Consider the following 20,843-nt stretch of genomic DNA (forward strand, 5'->3'; position numbering starts at 1 on the left):
ACCGGGGGCTCGGCGGCCTTCCCCCGGACCTCCGCGGGAGGGGGCGGGGCGGGAAGGAGGCGGGGCCAGTCGGCGCATGCGCGCTCCCCCCTTCCGGGGTCCCTGACGGGTGGGAGAGCGAGGGGGAGGGGAGCGGACCTCACTTCTGCGGGAATTACCCGGCCCTCGCCCCCGTCGAGTCTCCCCGGGCTGGGCAGCGGCACGTGCGGAGCCCCGAGCCCGGGTGTTCTCCGAGCATAGCCTGCGGGCAGCTGCAGCCCGAGAGACGAGGGAGGGGGCAGGAAGCGAGGTTCAAAGTCACGCGGCCGGAGCAGGTGGGCCTGGTAGGCCGCTGTGAAGGGGGAGCCGCGGGAGGGCTCCGAGCCGAGCGTCCCGTCTGAGTGGAGCCAGTGTGGGTACTGGCAGCAGCCCGGGGGCAGATGATGGTGGCCGGGCTGGTGGCTGCGGGCTTGGGAGGAGGGTCGGAACAGGGACCGAGTTGAAAGCGGGAGCCTTCAGGACTTGCCGACGAGTTTGGCCAGAGTGTGTGAGCTGTGAGAGGGAGAGGTCAAGTTCAAGGAGAAGATGCCTAAGGCTTTGCGGGGAGAAGGTGTGGGGAGAGTTCCGGAGCCCAGGCGTGGCCGAGTGAGGTGGGAGCCGTTTGTGGGACATTGGAGGGGGCATGCAGTCTGGAGCCTGGGAGGATGGGAGACCAGGGAAGGAGGAGGAAAACTGGAAAGCGTGGTTTTGGGAAACCAGAAGAAGCAAATGTTTGTTGGAGAGATGATCAAAGGGGCCAGAGGCTGGACATGGCCGAGGAGGAGGATCCAGACGACCGTTGGGTTTGGCAGGGTGGATCTTGGTCTCTGGTAGCCTTGACCTGAGCAGTTGGTAGAGGGCAGAGAGGAGTGTGCGAGTGTTCATAGCCAGGGACGGGTACAGAGCACTTACTTAGCTCAGAGGGAGTTCAAAAAGTATTTATTTGTGTAAGTTTTTGCACTTACTGTTTTAAATCACTGTCTTTTCCTGAAGTTTTTTTTTTTTTAATCTCAAATTCCTGATAGAACCTTTCATTTCATTTACTGTGTTTTTCAGAATTGGTAGCGTGCTACAGGGAACATACAGACATTTTTCTTTTTTTTTCTAATTCAGTAGGTGATTTCAAAAGTCTGTTTAACAGGGGACTGTCGTTCACCGAGAGTGGTGAAAGTACTGCCAGAGGAATTTGCTTTTCCACTTGAACAGGGTTGTAAGCTTGTGGAAGGTAGAACCACTGGTCACCCTGACCCCCTTAGAAAAGCAAATAAATGTTGGCACAGAAGATACTTTGTGGGAGCATCTTGAAAATAGTCTTATGTTCTGAGCATTTCTGATCTTGAAAGTGCATTTTAGGTGGCACTGTTCAAAAACATGTAAACGTTTTGTATTTATTTTATTTTTTTATTATTTTTAAAATATTTTCTTTGTTTAGTAGCACAGAGGGAGAGGGAGAACCAGACTCCCCGCTGAGCAGGGAGCCCTACATGGGGCTCCATCCCAGGACCCTGAGATCATGACCTGAGCCAAAGGCAGACCCTTAACCAACTGAGCCACCCAGGTGCCCCAAACATTTTTAAAAGTATTTAATCTCTACTTTGCACATTCAGTGAAGGACTTGCAGAACATCTTAAATTAATGGGAAATTTAGCAAACATTTCCCACATCCTTAAAAAAAAAATCATGTGAAATGTTCACTAATAAAACAGGAAATAGAATGGTTTTGTGAGACCAGAAATTTTCTGATTCTGATAGACACAAAAAACTTAGATTCTACAAATAATAAGTTAGTGTGATAAAAGATTTGAAATACAAATAATGAATGTTTAGAAAGCATTTTAATTGTTATATAGTCCATGAGTGTATGGATACGTGCATCTGTATAATACATGTGTGTCATTAGACATAATTCACATAAGATGAGAACTAAAGCTGTTTTCCTAAGAAGTACTTGGCGATTGCATTTCCTAGGCAGAGAATCTAGAAACTAGTAATTTTTGGAAATGTTGAAACATGAGCAAGTAAAACTTTTTCCTGCTTTATTATTTTGAGTTCAGTGTTAGGGTGAAAGTAATTTTATTACTCAATAATGAAAACACTTGAATAGAAAAACTTGGGTGAAAAATTAGTAACATTTTATCCAGATAATATATCCTAATCTGGTCAATCATACAATTAAAAATTCCCTAATATTCTCAAGGTTTTTTTTTTTTTAATTTTCTAACGATTTTGTTAAGTAATTTCTGTACCCAACTTGGGGCTCAAACTCTCAACCCCAAGATCTAGAGTTGCCTAGTCTACTGACTGAGCTGGCTCGGCACTCCAGTATTCTCAAATTTTTGACAACTGTTTATAATTAGCAACAAATTCAGTACTCATGCTCAGAACTGAGTGAAGATTTGTCTTCATTCCATAGCAATTCAGTAGAAGACCCATCTTTGAGACCCTCTTGCAGAAAAATTTAGACGAGCAGTATCTCGAGCTGCTTTTTGTTGATGCCTCTGTTGATGGGATTTTAATTCCTTAAATTCTTTAATGTTCTTAATGACTTTTAAAATCCTGCCTTCCTGTCTGAAAAAAATACTGCAGTTTATTCAGGAGTTATCTAGAAGCCTTTGACAGGAAGTAGGAATGTTTGCAAACGTTTGAAAACCTATAGAAGAAGAAAAGAATTTTCTGGAACAAACTGATGTCTCCAAATTTAAGTACTAGAAAGCAGCAATGGAATCAGACATCTTCATCTTTTAGAGAAATGGCTAAAGACATATATTAAGCTAAAAATGATTGCATAAGTAATTTCAAGCAGTATGTAAGAAGGTTTTGGTCGAGTTAATATTGAGAACTTTAATTTTCCCGGTTTTTATCAAGATTTGCAAGTTTAACAATGATCCCCTATGACAGTATCTTAAAGCCTCAGATGGATCTGAGGCCCTGAATGCATCTTTTCTTGATAATTACTGAAACCGGGTGATGGGAGCCTAAGAGTTCACTATGCCGGTCTGTTTTTGTATATATTAAAAATTTCCCATAATTAAAAAAAATGAACTGTCATAATACCTCTCTTGTTCCTTACCGAGGTGTTTCAAATAATTAGTTTTTCCAGATAAATTGAAGTTTGTCAAAAGCCTGTGATGCCCATGCTGGTTGAAAATCATGCCAAGCCATTTTCCCCATGCATCCTTTCAAAAGGGCACTGAGGTGATCTTTGTGATGGTCCAGCAACCCCTTTGTGGTCTGCAGGCTGCCCCTGGGGTCAGCCCACTTGCTCCCTCAGCAGCCAGTCACCTCGGGTCCTTTTTTGGTCTTCCCTTTGGCCCTGACCTGCATTTCTTCTCTGCAGAGAGTCTCCTGGCAGCCAGAGGGTCTTGTCGCACAAGGTTGTTCTGGAAACCAGCACTATAACATTTTTTTCTAACCTACTTTCTTTTTCCCAATTCCAAACTTCTTATCTAGTCTTTTTGATTACAGCAGAGACAAATACTAATGAAAATTTGTCAACATGCTTGCTTCTTGTTTTTAAGTGAGGTTTACTGAAATACAACTTAGGTGTTATGAAATTTCACCCTTCTTTTTATACAGTTCCATGAGTTTTTGAAAACCACCACAAAATAACAACACAAGAATTTTCCACTACCTGAAAAAGTTCCCTGGCCCTCCCTGCCTCGCCCCTCTCCTAGTCCCAGGAAACCATGGATATGATTTCTGGATGTGATTCCTGTACCTGTAGTTTTGCTCTTTCATAATATCATATAAATGGTCTTAAATATGTGTGGGGTTTTGGTTCTGGCTTCTTTTGCTTAGCATAATGCTTTTCTTTCTTACTGCATTGAAATAATTTTTGGTTTACAGAAATCTTGCAAAAAGAGTACACAGAGTTCCCATATGCTATTCATTCAGGTCCCCTAAGATTAACATTTTAGCAAACTGGAATACAGGGATCTAAACCAGGACATTGACATTGACACTGACATTGACTATTCGCTGCTAGGTACTATTCGCTAATTTTGCAAGTTTCATTCAAATTTTGCCACTTCTCCCACTAGTGTCCCTTTTCATGTCTTGCATCCAATCCAGATCCCACCTTGCATTTCCTTGTCATGCCTCCTTGGTCTGCAACCTGGGACAAGTGCCCAGTCTTTATTTTTCATAAACTTGGTAACTTTTTTTGAAGAGTACTGGCCAATTTTGCTGGAGAATGCTTCCTCAACTGGAGTTTCTCTGACGTAGTCTTAGTAGAACTAATGCATTTGGGGGGAGAATACAGAAGTGAGAAGGTTTTGCCCTTCTCACTGTATCCTCTAAGGAAGTAGATGAAGTCAGTGTGTCTTATTACTGGTGATGTTCATTTTGATCGCTCAGTTAAGGTAGGGTCTGCTAGGTTTTTCTTCTTTCAAGTTACTATTGCGTAATACTTTAAAAATTCACCCATGTTTTTGTGTGTATTCGCAGTTTGCTCTTTTCATTGTGGAATAGTATTTTGTTGTATGGATGAACCAGTTTTTTGTGTGTGTGTGGTTTTTTTTTTTTTTCTTTAACCCCTTTATAAGTCGATGAACTTGTGGTTTGCTTCCGTATTTTCTGTCCTGGCGCTATGCTGTGGATCCTGGTGTTCTGTTGAACATAGTGTTCACAGGACACCGACATCAGACAAGGCTCCCCCATGACCACAGTGAATCGGCGTAAAAACGAGACAACTCCGTAATTAGGGCTGAACGCAGACAAAAACAAGAACATTTTCTAAACCACAAAAAATGACAAAACATCCTCCTATCCTGGCTAGGAGTGACTGCTGCTCTCGAACCCAACTCAAACCCTGTTTCACTCATTGTACTTTTTAGGTAAGACTCACTAGGATAACCAAGGTATCCTGTCTCCTGACGGCTTGCAGTCCATAACAAAGCCTGCCCTCCAAGAAATCTCCCTCACCTCGCTAACCCAAGCCCCGATCCTGTAGTAAATCCTTTCTGTCACTTCTGACACCCTGCATGTCTTCCTAGTGTGGTTCTCTGTCCTTGCAACTTGCTCGGTCACGTGTGTTTGTGGTCTTTCGCTGGAGAATGTGGACACTAAACAACGTACAAACACTGTGTATTGAAAATCTCTGCTGCTTCTCAAGTCTCTAAACATCCTATTTCCCACTCCACCTTCAACTCTTTTTACTAATTAATTGGGAATTCCTCCCTTTTTAATGCAAATGCAGATAAGTACTATGGTATATACTTCTGCCTCCTTCCTTTTCTCTTACAGAACACTGTTTGCATCTGGCTTTCCCCCCCTCAATGTTTATTCTGGAAATGACTGTCAAGATTCTAGAGAATGTCTTTGGATGCCTGGCTGGGTCACTCAGTAGAGCATGCAATTCTTGATCTTGGGGTTGTATTTTCAAGCCCGATGCTGGGCGTAGAGCTTCCATTTTAAAGAAAAAAGTGAAAAAATTAAAGGTTAGAGAGAAGATCTTTATTATTTTTATTTTTTTATTTTAAACACGTGACAGCTGCACATTGGAATGATTTGTGGAGTGAACCTGACTTGTCACTAACAGGCTTTTTAAAAATTTTTTATTTGTTTTATTTTTCATTTTTTAATTTTTTTTCGTAACAGGTTTTTCAGCCTCGTCTTCCAGACATTTACTTTAACTTCTCTCAATATCCTCTACCCTGTGGATAGAGAATATTGACTTCTGAAGTCAGTGAGCTGTTTGCTTATAAATACTGAATTAGCCAGCAAATCACACTGAATCACTTTGTTCATTTTTTTTTAATTGTAGTAAAATATACATAACCTAAAAATTTACGATTTTTAGGAGGACAGTTCTGTAGTGTTAAGTACATTCACATTGTTGCATAACCAATCTCCGGAACTCTCATCTCACAGAACTGAAACCCTATGCCCATTTTAAAAAAAAAAAAATTTTTTTTTTGCCCATTTTATTTTTAAACAATCTTATACTTCACATGCAGGAAAATTAACCCTTTTTTAGTGTGGTGTTCTGTGGATTTTGACAGACACAATTATGTAAATTTTTGGTAAATGTGTTATTTTTCTGTTTTCTAGATCTACAGACCTTTAATTCTGAGTTCTTCCAACAATTTACCCACCAGATAGACGTGAGCCCTGCCAATTACCCTGTTGGTGTCATTGATCCAAATACTGACTTTTTCTTTCATAAAATTCCTCAGGGATGGATCAAAATTTAGTAAATGTGCTTGAAGTCACAGGTTCCTTTAACTTGATGTCTTCTAGATCTTATTTGTTGTCATAGGACAGACAGGTCTTCTCTGCCTGGCTCTGTTCTCAGAATTTACATTCTCATAGAAACTATTTTGGCCAAAAATTGAGAAGACTTACCTTTTTCTTACCTTTTTCATACATTTTAAGAAGTAGCAGAACTCGTTTTTCAAATGATTTTTCTGCATCCCATTCCTTCCCCAGCCTGTAAGGTGGTGTTTCCCAAACTTGAGCATTCATCAGAATCACTTGGGGACAGACATGGGCCCCACCTGCAAGGTTTCTGATTCAGTGGGTTTAGGGAGAGCGCCTGACCTTGCATTTCTAACAAGATCTCAGGGGCTGCCTACCAAGGCTGCTGGTGGTGTGGGGACCAGAGTTTGAGAACCACTGCCCCAGGGCACCTGGGAGTGCTTGAGAACACGGATGGAAATATGTATATATATATGTACAACTACAAGCTGATTCTGTTTGTTTCTGTGGTTTTTTTTTTTTTTTTTCTAAACCCCAACTCGGGAATTAGTGCCACAAAGAAAACCTGATGCAACCTCTTCAGCTCCTTCCCCGCCGATTACTTTCTGGGCTGTACTGTGGACTGAAGTTTCCAGCCTCCTCTGGAACCCGGATTTGCCCAACAATGGCTCGACCAAGTTCAAGTAGGTCTTTCTCAGCCTGCCACCCCTTGTCTCTGGTAGAATGTGAAGAACCCGAGAGTTCCTTCACTTTGAGGGGGAATGTGGATAGTGGAGTGGGTCCTGGGCAAGATTTTAGAGAAAGCCACACTTGTGTTCTCCCCTCAGGCAAACCCCTTGCAGGATAGGTCTGAGATCATCTCTCTGTGGTCAAGTTGAAGTCCTTTGGAAACATTTTATTGCTTCTCCCAGAATATTTGCATTCAAGCTTCTCACGTGGGATTTGTCTTTTTGTTATTATTATTTTCTTAAAGATTTTATTTATTCTTTTGAGAGACAGAGACCGAGAGAACACAGGCAGAGGAGCGACAGAGAGAGAGGGAAAAGCAGGCTTCCCGCTGAGCAGGGAGCCGGACTCAGAGCTCGATCCCAGGACCCTGAGATCATGACCTGAGCTGAAGGCAGACTCTTAACCCTCTGAGCCACCCAGGTGCCCTGGATTTGTCTTTTAAAGCCCCCCCCCCCCCCCCAAGAGGGGAGAGGGGAGTTTGTCCTACAATGAATACAGAGCCTAACAGATTTGTATAATAAAGGATCTTGGGTGGGCCTATGAGATGTGCTTTAGGATGGCATCAAAAGGCCAAGCTCACCTCTTTTTCAATTTCTGGATAACTTTTTCTTTTTCTTTTCTTTTTAATTTTTTTTTAAGATTTTATTTATTTATTTGACAGAGAAAGATCACAAGTAGTCAGAGAGGCAGGCAGAGAGAGAGGAGGAAGCAGGCTCCCCGCTGAGCAGAGAGCCCGATGTGGGGCTTGATCTCAGGACCCTGGGATCATGACCTGAGCGGAAGGCAGAGGCCTTAACCCACTGAGCCACCCAGGCGTCCCTGGATAACTTTTTCTAATACCGCAATTGTGCTCAAGATGTAGCAGCAGCTCCTTCCATTTTGTCCAAGCTCAGGGATGACAAACAACCGAATCCCTTGGTGTTCCTGGTGTGGAGAACAGGGCAGGCTGTTTGAGGCTAAGTGTGTGCCTGACTTCCACCCAGAGAGGGCCGCCTGGGTTTGAAACTACAATCCGTATGGGTGTTTTCCCTTAGTAGTTGGGAAATGCCTTTTTTTCTTTTCTTCTTCTTCTCCCCACCCCCTTCTTTTTAAAGATTTTCTACCACATTAACATTATTATATTTACAATCCATTTTCCAAGAACCAAACCTGAGTTGACCTTTTTATTTCTAGAAGTTGCTTAGAGTGAGATCTTAATAGAGGTCACTTTGACCTAGAACCTATCTCTTAGTAGGATGATGGAGTTTACATTTCAGATTTAAAAAAAAAAAAAAAAAAAGATGGTTAGGATGGTTAGGGCTAGGGAAAGCTTTATAGGTGAACTTCAGAGTCCTTGAAGACATTTGTAGGGTTTGAAGCCAGGAGTCACACACATAGTCCCTGGTCAAGTACTTGTACCTTTTCTTATTAAGCATCTTGTTCTTTTAGGAGATTCGATCAGACTGCACACTCCAATCCGCCCAGACTGGGTTTCTTTTTTCGAATTCTTCCTGGTGGGACAGCTTTAGTGTGCCTCGCTGTCACACTCGTCTATCTCCAAAGGGGATGTAAGCATGGGCGGAGCTTTGGCATGGCTGCACATGGTTGGGCCGGTTATGGCCCAAGGACAAGGGTATAGTGTGCCTGCACCCATCTTCAGTCCTTTAGGACTTATGCTGCAGGAATCGTGATCCCAGGGAGCTTCAAGAATGTGTTAGGAGGGGCGCCTGGGTGGCTCAGTGGGTTAAAGCCTCTGCCTTCAGCTCAGGTCATGATCTCAGGGTCCTGGAATCGAGCCCCGCATCTGGCTCTCTGCTTAGTAGGGAGCCTGCTTCCCCCTCTCCCTCTGCCTGCCTTTCTGCTTGCTTGTGATCTCTCTCTGTCAAATAAATTAAAGAAAATCTTTAAAAAAAAAAAAAAAAGAATGTGGTGGGAGAGGGAGTTAGAGCATCTGCTTCTTTGTCTCTCAGAGTCTGCTTTTACTCCCCGTGCCTTCTCACCAGCAGCCAGACAGGAGGGGAAGGGGAGAAGGGGTAGGGCCTTTATTAAGATTCATAGTCATGGGCCAGTCATGGAAGTGACTCTGGGCTTATGAGGATGGAGCCTCGGAAGGGAGGAGGTCTCCCGGGAGACCAACAGGATCTGTCTTACCAGCTCAGGATACAAGGTGAAGTCACGTTCCCGTTCATATCTGAGTTCATCGTCCCTCCACCCCCATCCCGCTCTCTCTCCTGTTTTCCATCCTGCCTGCCCTGGGTTCCGCCTCTCAGGGGATGCTCATTCATTCTAGGGGTTCTCCTTGGTTGCCATTGTCTCCAGGGGGGGAAACCAGAAAACCTGCTGCATCAGTTGAAGAGTCACTCGTATTTTTGCCAAAATCTGCAGTGCGTTAGCATAGGTTAGAAGGTATGTGTCAGCGACATGGGCAACGCCACTCCGGCATTTGCTTCTCCCGGAGGAGGGCAGAACAGGGAGTTTCTCTTCTCCTGGCAGCTATACTCAGCTCGGTACTGCTTAGGACTGGCCTGCTGAGGCCATAGCACTTACGTAGCCCCCGGATGAGGGCCTGCAGAGCCACGGTGCCTGGGAGAGAAGGGTGTCACTCAGCCACGTGCCTTGGCCTACTCAAATCTCTGTCGCCCAGGAGGAAAAATGGCATTTCCAAGTCTAGCTCCTCATTCTGAACTGGGGATGAGGACATTGGTTGTAGGGGCAGATTCTACTAGAGATATGGTTATACTCCATGTACAGTGCTTGGCGCAGAGCCTGGGGCACAGGGAGCCCACACTAAATGGTGGTTGCTGCCCCTGATGGTCAGAGATCGAGTGGGACAGTGCCTGGAGATGCAGAACTAGGCGCTCCGTCCCAGGGAGCGAGCCACGGTCTGCGACCATCGTTACCTGCCGTCACGGTTTTCTCTGTGTTCAACTCTCTTCTGTTACCCCAAGTCTCTGGTGACGTCTTGTTGAAGGGTCCAGCTCTTACTTGAGTTGTAAGGAGAAGGTTACATGTCCAGGTTTGGAGCAGAGCATCTGTTCACGGGGGAGGGGGTCTCACTCTCACCTTGCAATGATGCCAAAGGAAGCGGAAGTTAGCAAGATCCCCAAAGAGAACAGGATTTGGGAAGGAAGGGAAGGCTTTGGAGTCCAATGGGCATGAGGTTAAACCCCCCCCACTCCCCGCCACACACACATACACACACTAGCTTGTTTTTACTGTTAGGAAGAGGATGCTTTCCCATCCATTAGCTCTTAAAAATCTTTGTAGCAGCCTGTTCTCAGGAAAACTCTATTGAGCACATCAAACAGCCAGGAAAGCCAGTCGTTTCCATCACTTCTCACAGGTGGGTGGACGGGAGGTGGAGCTGAGCGCCAAAGCCAATGGCGTGTGTCCTGCTTCTTTAAGATGCTACACAGTCATCCATCAGGCCCAGGGATGACATCTTCATGGTACAGGAATGATTTTTTTTAAGATTTGTATCTTTTATTTTATTATATTTTTAGAGATGTATTTATTGTAGAGAGAGGGAGAACGTGAGCGAGAAGAGGGAGGGAGAGAGAATCTCAAGCAGATGCCACGCTCAGTGTGGAGCCTGATGCAGGTCTTGATCTCTTGACCCTGAGATCATGACCTGTGCCAAAATCAAGAGTCAGACACTCAACTAACTGAACCACCAAGGTGCCCCTGGTACAGGAATGATTTTTGTTTGAAGACCCTAAGGTGTCATTTAGTGGAAGGTCATGTCAAAATATGAACAACTGATACAGGATATAAATGCCCACATGGTACACGGGACTTAGGAAGATTTTAGATATGGCTGATTTTCGACACGGGACTTAGGAAGATTTTATTCTCTCTTTAGATATGGCTGATTTTCAACACGGGACTTAGGAAGATTTTATTCTCTCTTTAGATATGGCTGATTTTCGGAAGCTTTTTGCAAAAGCAAAGCACATAGTCATCCTTTCAGGGGCTGGCGTTAGTGCTGAGAGTGGAGTCCCGACTTTCCGAGGAGCCGGGGGCTACTGGAGAAGATGGCAAGCTCAGGTGAGCCATGTTTCCGGAACACCGCGGGGTTCTTCTGAATGAATCCGCGGCAGAGTCTGACTTGGGGCCCGATGCATGTCGTGGGGGGCCAAGTTCTGAAATTAACCACAACTCTCCCATCTTGGTTACTTCGGCACCAGCACAAATTGTGTATGATTAAGGTCTCAGATGTAAGCAAACAGCCACTTTCCTTACTTTCTAGATCTGTATAGATTGTATTTATTCACATAACAATTTAAATTTCTTCTAGTAATTAAAGTGGAGTTGGAGAAATCTTGGTTATCATAGTTCATCACGTTTCTACAGATATTGAAAGTCAGGATTACACTTTTCTAAAAGATTTTATTTATTTATTTGAGAGAGATAGAGTGAGAGAGAGCATGAGAGGGGAGAAGGTTAGAGGGAGAAGCAGACTCTCCATTGGGAGCCCAACTCGGGACTCAATCCTGGGACTCCGGGACCATGGCCTGAGCTGAAGGCAGTTGCTTAACCAACTGAGCCACCCAGGCACCCAGGATTACACATTTTTTTTAAAGTTCCTGTGAACTTTTCATGTTTTTTAAAAAAGATTTTATTTATTTATTTAAGAGAGAAAGAGAGAGAGAGCACAAGCAGGGTGAGGGGCAAAAGGAGAAGCAGACTCCTGGCTGAGCACAGAGCCCTAGGTGGGGCTCGATCCCGGGACCCTAGACCATGACCTGAGCCGAGGGCAGGCATTTAACCAACGGAGCCCCCCAGGTACCCCTGAACCTCTCATATTTAAAACCACAGTTGCACTTGTTGAGGCTTAGGGCTTCACGTTTAGAACTTTATATGAAAGCCATTAGAATGAAACTTCTGTGGGTATGGACTTTCAAAAAATTCAGTTTGTATTAAGGCAAAAAAGTAAAATAAATAAAATTCAGTTTGTATTGAGGTATAATATGCAGTTGACCCTTGAACAGCACAGGTGTGAATTGTCTGGGTCCACTGACACATGGAGTTTTTTTCTACATATATTCTAAAACCTTTTAAAGAGATTTGAAACAATTTGAAAAAACTCGCAAATGAGCTGTGTAACCTCGAAATATCTAAAAATCTATGAAAACATTAGGTATGTCACAAATGTGTGAAATATATGTAGATACTAGTCTGTTTTTATCATTTACTGCCTTATAAATTTATTGCAGAAAGTTAAAATTTCTCAAAACTTACGCACACAGTGGTACCATTCCAAGGCTAGAGAAATGTAAACAAATGTCATGAGGCAGCATTAAATCATAATTACATAAACCGAACTACCGAACTACCGTAACGGTTCCGTAGCTGCCTCCAGTTGCTGCCGCGCTGAGCTCAAATGTTGCCGGCCTCCGCTTAAAATGCGGTGTAACACTAGTCATCTCCATGAGAGCCGTTTGTCCCTCCAGTAAATTTTGTATTGCAGGAAAGAGTGATTTCTTGGGGTTCTCGTTTATTTTTCCATTGTGGATAGTGCAATACGGTCAACCCCAAATCATACCGTGGGGGGCCCATGCAAAGTGCCAGCAGTGATGTGGGAAACGCTCCCAAGAAGCAGAGGAGAGTCATGACATCACAAGAAAAGGTTGAATTGTGACCTGTGGGTTGGGGTCTTCGGCTGTCGTTGCCCACCACTTCAAGATAAATGAATCCAGTAAGGTTCACTGGGGAAAAAAAAAAAAAAAAAAGGAAATTCATGAAGTCATTGCCATAGCTACACCAGCAGGTGCAATGACCTGCCCTTTTTGTGAAATGCATTTAAAAAAATTTTTTTATTATTTTTATTAACATATAATGTATTATTTGCCTCAGGAGTACAGGTCTGTGAATCGTCAGGCTTACACACTTCACAGCACTCACCGTATTGTGAAATGCATTTTTATCTCATCCTGAAAATGCAGCTTTGAGGCTGGTTCGGGATTGCTGTAAGAAAGGTACACCAGCAGACTCTAAGGTGATTTGAGAAAGAGCAAACTTAAAGCAGAAAGAAGGTAAAGGATCTAAAGCTGGAGAGTTCAGGGCCAGCAAAAGATGGCTGGATAATCTTAGAAAGAGGTTTGGATTTAAAAAAAAAAAAAAAAAAGCCGAGCTCATAGAAGTAGCTCCTCCCAACCAAGAGGCAGCAGATAAGTTCCCAGGTACCATTAAGAAGATCGCTTTGGAGAGAGTGTGTCTGCCTGAACAGGTTTTTAATACAGACACAAGTGCCCTGTTCTGGGGGAGAAAATGCTACAAAGGATGTTGATTAGTAAGAAACAGAAGTGATGGCTGGGATTTAAGGCAGGAAGGGAAAGGCCAGTTCTGCGGTTTGATAGAAATGCACTCTGGTTTCTGTTCAGGGCATCCCTTATCTATAAAGCCGATAACCCCCGAATTTTGAAGGGAAAAGAGAAATACCAGCCTCCAGTCCTTCGGTTGTACAAGAAGAAGGCCTGGACCACAAGAATCCTGTTTCTGGAGGGTTCCGTCGATGTAGTACCTTGCCAGTCAGGGGACTGCCTTTTAACATTCCTTTGAAATTGGACGACATCCCTGGCCACCCAGAAGCCCAGGAGTTCAACACTGAAGGTGTCAAACTGGTCACTTGTTGCCCAAACACAACGTCTCTAATTCAGCCTGAAGGTCAGGGGGTCATAAGGACCTCTAAGGCTTATGACGACACACAGTGCTCTAGGGAAAGGATTGCCAGTGCTGTGGAAGGGAACCCGGGCAGAGGGAATATCGTGAAAGTCTGCAAGGATTACACCAGTACAGATGCAATTGTTGTTAGAGACAAAGCTCCCAAAACCATAAAGCCCAGAACGACAAATTCCTGCAGGAGAAAGCTGCTTCCCGATGTTGTGCGTGACTTCTCAGGATTTACAACACAGGCAATCAAGGAAGCCATGAAAAAGACTGTGGGTGTGGCAGAAAAGGTGGGGGACTAAGGACTTTAAGATAGGGGTCTTGGGAGCACCTGGGTGGGTGAGTCAGAAGCATCTGACTCGTGGTTTCAGCTCAGGTGGTGATCTCACGGTGATGAGATCGAGCTCTGCATTGGGATCCAAGCTCAGTGGGGAGTCCGCTTGAGACTCCGTCCCTCTGCCCCTCCCCTGCGTGTGTACAGGCTCCCTCTCTGTCTCTCTAGAATAAATAAATCTTTAAAAAAAGAAAAGAGATTTAGATCTTGGAGAAATTCAAGCGCTCGCAGACACCACGGCAGAGGAATGAACAGAAGACGACTTGCTGAAGACGAGAGCTCCTGAGCCAATGCCGGACAGAGTGGGGAGGACTTGGAAGCCGAGCAGAAGACAAAGGGACAGTAGCTGGCCTGGCAGAAGGGTTCCAACAGTCTCGGACGACTTCTGACTTCTTTTCTGACATGGGCTCAGGCACTGACATTAAGGCAATGGTGGAAGAAGGTTTGGTACCATATGGAACCATTTTCAGAGAAAGGAGAAGGCGAAGAAGCCGGACCGAAGTTGCGGTGTTTTTCTGTAAAGTTACGCTCAGTGTGCCTGCCTCCTCTCCCACCTCCTCTGCATCTGCCGCCCCTGGGACAGCAAGACCAGCCCTTCGTCCTCCTCAGCCCTCTCAGCGCGAAGGCAGCAGGGCTGAAGACTCCGTGCTGGTCCACTTCTCCTTCATGAGTCATAAATAAGGATTGCGCTGTATACCTGATACGCTGGTCCGTCATGCGTGCGTGTAAGCGTGAGACTCTAACAACCGTCCGGCAAGAAAGGCGTGTCATCCCCATCACCGGCATCACCTAAGAACACATCCTGTATGTCACAAGCAAGACTTGGACGGAAGCAGCCAGCCTACGCTCACATAAGCGTAAAGCGAGTAATATTTAATATAAAATTAATAACATGTCCATTTTCTTACTGTTCTATGACTTTGTGTTCAAAGAATTATGCTGCGGTGCAGTCAACTTCTCTTTCTCCCAAGTGGAGAAACTCTGTACCAGTCCATCATCACAGGTAGGTGGTTTTTTAAAAAATGTAACAGTGTTTCTAATACTGCACGACAAATATGACCGTAATACCAAATATGCCATAAAGATACCATAACCATTCACGGGCGTACAGATGAGCTGCCTTGAAGTGAGGTTACCCCCTGCCCCAGGTACCAGAAAGCCAACCTCTTCATTAGCAGCATATGAATTTTCACACATAGATAAATAGGAATTATCTATAATTCCTATATATATATTCCTATATAAAAGATATTCTTTTTTTTATGTCTGCTGTTAGTAATACATATAACGTCTACGGTGTTTTGTATCCTGTATAAGAATACTGATGTAGGCACTGACAGGTTCCCGCTGTAAAGGTACAGGAGCCCTTTACAGCGGGACACTGTGCTTTTGGGATCGATCCATACTGGACAGCACCATCCATGTATGTTCTCTTAGGATTTTAATGACATTTTTTCTAGTGTGCTCTATCGTAAGAATACAGTATCTTTTACATATGACATATGAAATATGTGCTCTTTGACGGTTTCTGTTCTTGGTAAGGCTTTCCGTCGACAGGAGGCTATTCGTAGTTAAGTTGGGGGATCAAAAGTACACACAAGGTTTTCGACCGCACAGAGGTCGGTGCCCTTAAGCCCCTCATCGTTCAAGGGCTAACTGTACGTACAATAAAACTCACCACTTTGATCCATTCAATCCATTTTAACAGATGGAGCCAACACCCACCATCCTGGGCCCAGAGTGTACTTTTGGCCTTAGGCACCCTGGCCTAGGAAATCCCTAGTATTGGAACGTGGAAGGTTCTGTCCATTTTACCTGTTGCTCTGTCCCCAGCAGACAGAACTCTGGCCCATGGAAGTGCTTGCTAGACTTTTGTTGGTTGAACAAAGGCCACTGTAAATAGTTACTTCAGTACATGAATTCCAAATTTAGTAGGCAGCTTCTTGTTAATGAAGGGTTAGTGAACCTTTCCTGCCCTGTTAAGTGCGTTAGGCTGGCCATGTGTGGGATGTTTTCTCGCCTCTGCTGCCCTCCAGCCTATGGAGGTTGGGGTGGGCATCACCGCCTTAAAGGTGAAGGAAGGAAGGAAGGAGCAGAGAGGGCCATCAGGGTCCCATGAGAGAGGGGCCGCACAGAGCAGTCCCCGAATTAGAGAAGCTGGGGGTTGGGGCTCAGCGGGTGCTTCCAGAAGAGAGAGGCAGTCAGTGGTGTCAAAGCAGCTCAGAGTTTGTGGGGAAGCAAAGAAGTCCATAGACTGTGTCTGACACCACCGTTCCAAGGACACACGTGGACACGTTCCCGTGGCACCCGCAAACTGCTTCAGGCCACTCGCGTTCTGCACGGAGGGCAGGAAGGTCATACGGGGTGGATGGGGATAATCCACAGCATACATGTTTGCTCCCCACTCACGCCCCAAGTGAAGGCTGACTGTACTGCTGGATAGAAGGATGACCTTTATAGTCAAACAAAATGCATAAGACCACCACCGCCACCATCGAGGTATAGACTTTCTTTTTTCCAAAAAGATTTTATTTGAGAGAAAGAGAGAGCGCGCCCAAGTAGGGGGAGAGGCAGAAGCAGACTCTCCACTGAGCAGGGAGCCCAACATGGGGACTGACCCCAGGACCCCGGGATCATAACCTGAGCCGCAGGCAGACACTTAACCAACTGAACCCCCCTGGGTCCCCAAGATACAGATTATTTCAATCATTGCCAGAGGTTCCCCTGTGGCCTTTCCCATTGGCTGGCAGCCCCAGACAACAACGACGCTCCTCTCTTTTGCCGTGGATGAGATTTGTCCATCCTAGAAGAGGAATCACCCTTTATTTTTTTTTTCCATTTTATTTATTTTTTCAGCATAACAGTATTCATTCTTTTTGCACAACACCCAGTGCTCCATGCAAAACGTGCCCTCCCCATTACCCACCACCTGTTCCCCCAACCTCCCACCCCTGACCCTTCAAAACCCTCAGGTTGCCCCAACCTCCCACCCCTGACCCTTCAAAACCCTCAGGTTGTTTTTCAGAGTCCATAGTCTCTTATGGTTCGCCTCGCCTCCCCAATGTCCATAGCCCGCTCCCCCTCTCCCAGTCCCACCTCCCCCCAGCAACCCCCAGTTTGTTTTGTGAGATTAAGAGTCATTTATGGTTTGTCTCCCTCCCAATCCCATCTTGTTTCATTTATTCTTCTCCTATCCCCCTACCCCCCCATGTTGCTTCTCCATGTCCTCATATCAGGGAGATCATATGATAGTTGTCTTTCTCCGATTGACTTATTTCACTAAGCATGATACGCTCTAGCTCCATCCACGTCGTCGCAAATGGCAAGATTTCATTTTTTTTGATGGCTGCATAGTATTCCATTGTGTATATATACCACATCTTCTTTATCCATTCATCTGTTGATGGACATCTAGGTTCTTTCCATAGTCTGGCTATTGTAGACATTGCTGCTATAAACATTCGGGTACACGTGCCCCTTTGGATCACTATGTTTGTATCTTTAGGGTAAATACCCAGTAGTGCAATTGCTGGATCATAGGGTAGTTCTATTTTCAACATTTTGAGGAACCTCCATGCTGTTTTCCAGAGTGGTTGCACCAGCTTGCATTCCCACCAACAGTGGAGGAGGGTTCCCCTTTCTCCACATCCTCGCCAGCATCTGTCATTTCCTGACTTGTTAATTTTAGCCATTCTGACTGGTGTGAGGTGATATCTCATTGTGGTTTTGATTTGTATTTCCCTGATGCCGAGTGACGTGGAGCACTTTTTCATGTGTCTGTTGGCCATCTGGATGTCTTCTTTGCAGAAATGTCTGTTCATGTCCTCTGCCCATTTCTTGATTGGATTGTTTGTTCTTTGGGTGTTGAGTTTGCTAAGTTCCTTATAGATTTTGGATACTAGCCCTTTATCTGATATGTCGTTTGCAAATATCTTCTCCCATTCTGTCAGTTGTCTTTTGGTTTTGTTAACTGTTTCCTTTGCTGTGCAAAAGCTTTTGATCTTGATGAAATCCCAATAGTTCATTTTTGCCCTTGCTTCCCTTGCCTTTGCCGTTGTTCCTAGGAAGATGTTGCTACGGCTGAGGTCGAAGAGGTTGCTGCCTGCATTCTCCTCAAGGATTTTGATGGATTCCTTTCTCACATTGAGGTCCTTCATCCATTTGGAGTCTGTTTTCGTGTGTGGTGTAAGGAGGTGGTCCAATTTCATTTTTCTGCATGTGGCTGTCCAATTTTCCCAGCACCATTTATTGAAGAGGCTGTCTTTTTTCCATTGGACATTCTTTCCTGCTTTGTCGAAGATTAGTTGACCATAGAGTTGAGGGTCGATTTCTGGGCTCTCTATTCTGTTCCACTGATCTATGTGTCTGTTTTTGTGCCAGTACCATGCTGTCTTGATGATGACAGCTTTGTAATAGAGCTTGAAGTCCGGAATTGTGATGCCACCAACTTTGGCTTTGTTCTTCAATATTCCTTTGGCTATTCGAGGTCTTTTCTGGTTCCATATAAATTTTAGGATTATTTGTTCCATTTCTTTGAAAAAAATGGATGGTATTTTGATAGGGATTGCATTAAATGTGTAGATTGCTTTAGGTAGCATAGACATTTTCACAATATTTATTCTTCCAATCCAGGAGCATGGAACATTTTTCCATTTTTTTGTGTCTTCCTCAATTTCTTTCATGAGTACTTTATAATTTTCTGTGTATAGATTCTTAGTCTCTTTGGTTAGGTTTATTCCTAGGTATCTTATAGTTTTGGGTACAATTGTAAATGGGATTGACTCCTTAATTTCTCTTTCTTCAGTCTTGTTGTTGGTGTACAGAAATGCAACTGATTTCTGTGCATTGATTTTATATCCTGACACTTTACTGAATTCCTGTACAAGTTCTAGCAGTTTTGGAGTGGAGTCTTTTGGGTTTTCCACATATAGTATCATATCATCTGCGAAGAGTGATAGTTTGACTTCTTCTTTACCAATTTGGATGCCTTTAATTTCTTTTTGTTGTCTGATTGCTGAGGCTAGGACTTCTAGTACTATGTTGAATAGCAGTGGTGATAATGGACATCCCTGCCGTGTTCCTGACCTTAACGGAAAAGCTTTCAGTTTTTCTCCATTGAGAATGATATTTGCGGTGGGTTTTTCATAGATGGCTTTGATAATATTGAGGTATGTGCCCTCTATCCCTACACTTTGAAGAGTTTTGATCAGGAAGGGATGCTGTACTTTGTCAAATGCTTTTTCAGCATCTATTGAGAGTATCCTATGGTTCTTGTTCTTTCTTTTATTAATGTGTTCTATCACATTGATTGATTTGCGGATGTTGAACCAACCCTGCAGCCCTGGAATAAATCCCACTTGATCGTGGTGAATAATCCTTTTAATGTACTGTTGAATCCTATTGGCTAGTATTTTGGCGAGAATTTTTGCGTCTGTGTTCATCAAGGATATTGGTCTGTAGTTCTCTTTTTTGGTGGGATCCTTGTCTGGTTTTGGGATCAAGGTGATGCTGGCCTCATAAAATGAGTTTGGAAGTTTTCCTTCCATTTCTATTTTTTGGGAACAGTTTCAGGAGAATAGGAATTAGTTCTTCTTTAAATGTTTGGTAGAATTCCCCTGGGAAGCCGTCTGGCCCTGGGCTTTTGTTTGTTTGGAGATTTTTGATGACTGTTTCAATCTCCTTACTGGTTATGGGCCTGTTCAGGTTTTCTATTTCTTCCTGGTTCAGTTGTGGTAGTTTATATGTCTCTAGGAATGCATCCATTTCTTCCAGATTGTCCAATTTGTTGGCGTAGAGTTGCTCATAGTATGTTCTTATAATTGTCTGTATTTCTTTGGTGTTAGTTGTGATCTCTCCTCTTTCATTCATGATTTTATTGATTTGGGTCCTTTCTCTTTTCTTTTTGATGAGTCTGGCCAGGGGTTTATCAATCTTATTGATTCTTTCAAAGAACCAGCTCCTAGTTTCATTGATTTTTTCTATTGTTTTTTTGGTTTCTATTTCATTGATTTCTGCTCTGATCTTTATGATTTCTCTTCTCCTGCTGGGTTTAGGGTTTCTTTCTTGTTCTTTCTCCAGCTCCTTTACGTGTAGGGTTAGGTTGTGTACTTGAGACCTTTCTTGTTTCTTGAGAAAGGCTTGTACCGCTATATATTTTCCTCTCAGGACTGCCTTTGCTGTGTCCCACAGATTTTGAACTGTTGTGTTTTCATCATCATTTGTTTCCATGAATTTTTTCAATTCTTCTTTAATTTCCTGGTTAACCCATTCATTCTTTAGAAGGATGCTGTTTAGTCTCCATGTATTTGGGTTCTTTCCAGCTTTCCTCTTGTGATTGAGTTCTAGCTTCAGAGCATTGTGGTCTGAAAATATGCAGGGAATAATCCTAATCTTTTGATACCGGTTGAGACCTGATTTGTGACCCAGGATGTGATCTATTCTGGAGAAGGTTCCATGTGCACTAGAGAAGAATGTGTATTCTGTTGCTTTGGGATGAAATGTTCTGAATATATCTGTGATGTCCATCTGGTCCAGTGTGTCATTTAAGGCCTTTATTTCCTTGTTGATCTTTTGCTTGGATGATCTGTCCATTTCAGTGAGGGGAGTGTTAAAGTCCCCTACTATTATTGTATTATTATTGATGTGTTTCTTTAATTTTGTTATTAATTGGTTGATATAGTTGGCTGCTCCCACGTTAGGGGCATAGATATTTAAAATGGTTAGATCTTCTTGTTGGACAGACCCTTTGAGTAGGATATAGTGTCCTTCCTCATCTCTTATTATAGTCTTTGGCTTAAAATCTAATTGATCTGATATAAGGATTGCCACCCCAGCTTTCTTCTGATGCCCATTAGCATGGTAAATTGTTTTCCACCCCCTCACTTTAAATCTGGAGGTGTCTTCGCGTCTAAAATGA

The 20,843-nt window shown here is 43.8% G+C and overlaps 1 protein-coding gene across 9 annotated transcripts in view; it reads left to right on the forward strand.

The window, feature by feature from the left end:
* SIRT5 (sirtuin 5) overlaps positions 1-20,843 on the forward strand; it is a 45,385-nt gene that overhangs the window by 38 nt on the left and 24,504 nt on the right. For 2 of the 9 annotated variants that reach the window (XM_046004842.1, XM_046004843.1), the window contains exons 1-3: positions 399-624; positions 6,767-6,899; positions 10,838-10,971. In XM_046004842.1, the coding sequence (XP_045860798.1) occupies positions 565-624; positions 6,767-6,899; positions 10,838-10,971 (327 nt within the window). In that variant the 5' untranslated portion in view covers positions 399-564. The other 7 variants (XM_046004848.1, XM_046004846.1, XM_046004849.1 and 4 more) reach the window with 7 other exon arrangements.

The sequence above is a fragment of the Meles meles genome, chromosome 5, assembly GCF_922984935.1.
Source record: "Meles meles chromosome 5, mMelMel3.1 paternal haplotype, whole genome shotgun sequence".
NCBI lineage: Eukaryota > Metazoa > Chordata > Mammalia > Carnivora > Mustelidae > Meles > Meles meles.